Source organism: Thecamonas trahens (genome assembly GCF_000142905.1).
Source record: "Thecamonas trahens ATCC 50062 unplaced genomic scaffold supercont1.23, whole genome shotgun sequence".
Lineage (NCBI taxonomy): Eukaryota > Apusomonadida > Apusomonadidae > Thecamonas > Thecamonas trahens.
Window position 1 is genome coordinate 307,081 of NW_013657657.1, and position 1,646 is coordinate 308,726.

At 65.0% G+C, this 1,646-nt stretch overlaps 2 protein-coding genes across 2 annotated transcripts in view; both read right to left on the bottom strand.

The window, feature by feature from the left end:
• The window catches only part of AMSG_11882 (uncharacterized protein), a gene marked incomplete at both ends in the record, with an annotated part of 5,675 nt that extends 5,524 nt beyond the window's left edge, over positions 1-151 (bottom strand). Inside the window, one exon of the mRNA XM_013902469.1 lies at positions 36-151. Within this exon, the coding sequence (XP_013757923.1) occupies positions 36-151 (116 nt within the window). The remainder of the gene's footprint in view (positions 1-35) is intronic.
• Positions 152-247: 96 nt separating this feature from the next.
• The window catches only part of AMSG_05470 (coiled-coil domain containing 15), a 1,892-nt gene continuing 493 nt past the window's right edge, over positions 248-1,646 (bottom strand). The window contains exon 3 of the mRNA XM_013902425.1: positions 248-1,612. Coding sequence (XP_013757879.1) covers positions 323-1,612 — 1,290 coding nt within the window. The 3' untranslated portion in view covers positions 248-322. The remainder of the gene's footprint in view (positions 1,613-1,646) is intronic.

The window sequence follows — 1,646 nt, forward strand, 5'->3', positions numbered from 1 at the left end:
TCCCCACTCTCGCCCTCTCGGCAATGTCAACGTACCCACCATCGCACGACCTGTTCTTGAGGTTAAAGGCAAATGTACCAAGGACGGCAACAAGGCCGGCACCCCAGAAGAAGATGGTGCCCAGAATGAGGGCGTGGAACTGTGGCTTCATTCCTCCTCCTCAGCAGCGAGCAGTGTGACCGACTGAACGTTGAACGTAGCGTTCAGTGGACAGGCTGTGAGCCAGAGGTCAACTAGCTCAGCCTTTGGATCACTATCTTCATGGTGCTATGTAGTGGTCAGTACAGTGTTTTTCGAGACATAAGACTGCAGGTGGTGCAGTCTACGGATGGAGCAGATCTAGCGAGCAGAGCATGTCGGCCATGGCACGGGCATACGCCTCGTGGTCGCGGTAGTAGACGCAGTTGTTGGCGCAAAGGTCGGGGTGCGAGGCCCAGAACGGGACGTCGCACATGCAGAGGCGCGGGAGAGCAAGGCCCTTCGACTCAACCTTTTCGATGATCTTGGCACGGAGCGCCTCGACAAAGCGCATCATTTCGGTCTCCTTGCGCTTGGCGCGGCGCTCGAGCTCGCGGTCACGCTTAGCGCGCGCCTGGGCGGCACGGTCTTGTGCGGCGCGGTTGGCCTCGGCCTCGCATGCTGCGCGCTGCGTCGAGATGGAGATGGCTGCTTCACGCGAGGCGCGGACCTGCTCCTTCTGCTTGATGATGGCGTCGATGCGGCGCGACTCGCGCTGGGCGTGCTTGATACGGCGGATCTTTTCGCGCTCCATGTCCATCATAAACTTGCGCCTCTGCGCAAAGGCCTTGGCCTCTGCGCGACGATGCTTCATCTCGTGGTACGACTCGGGCTTGACAAGCGAGAGGTCAAAGGCTTCGACCGACTCGTCGACGTCAAAGGTGAGCGAGGCCTGGTCGTTGTCCTGCGGCGGGTGACCGGCAGCGCCATGCTGCGAGGACTCAACTGGCGCGGCGCCGTCAGCCTCAGCCTCGGCCCACACGGGCGAGCCACGGCGCGGGATCGGCTTGCGGACTGGGAACCGGCGGGTCGGCGGGCGGGAGTCGATCTCGCGCGGCGAGTCAAGCCCGTTGTGGGCGCCGATGTGCCGGAACGACGGCGCAACAAGCGCTGGGCCGTCGCCGGGCACCAGGTCGCCGAGATCAAACCGCTCAGGCTCGGACGGCTCGGTGCCGTGGTCGCCCTGGCTCTGCGCGCCGTCGCCGTCGTCTTCGTGCGGCCGTTGGCTGGCGAGGGCGGCCATGGCCATGCGGGCACGCGAGGCGGCAAAGTTCATCTTCTCAATCTCTTCCTCCAGTGGCGACGAGACGGCAGCAGCCATAACGCCAGCCACATGGTCGCGAGGCTCGCCGTTGACTATCGGGAGCGAGAGCGTGTGCCGCGCCGGAAAGGCTGGCGTGCGGGTGAACAGCGGCGCCATCTCGGGCACGTTGCGGTAGACCGAGATGGCAGCCTTGGAGAGCATCGAGATGGTCTGTTCGGCCTCCTCACGCGCCGCCGCCGCCGCTTCGCGCTTGGCTGCCACCGAGAGAGCATCAACTCGCGCGGCAACCTTGGCTCGGAACGCTTCCAGCTGGGCCTCCTTGGCGGCCCGCTCTTCGGCCGCCGCCGCCGCCGCCACCACCGCC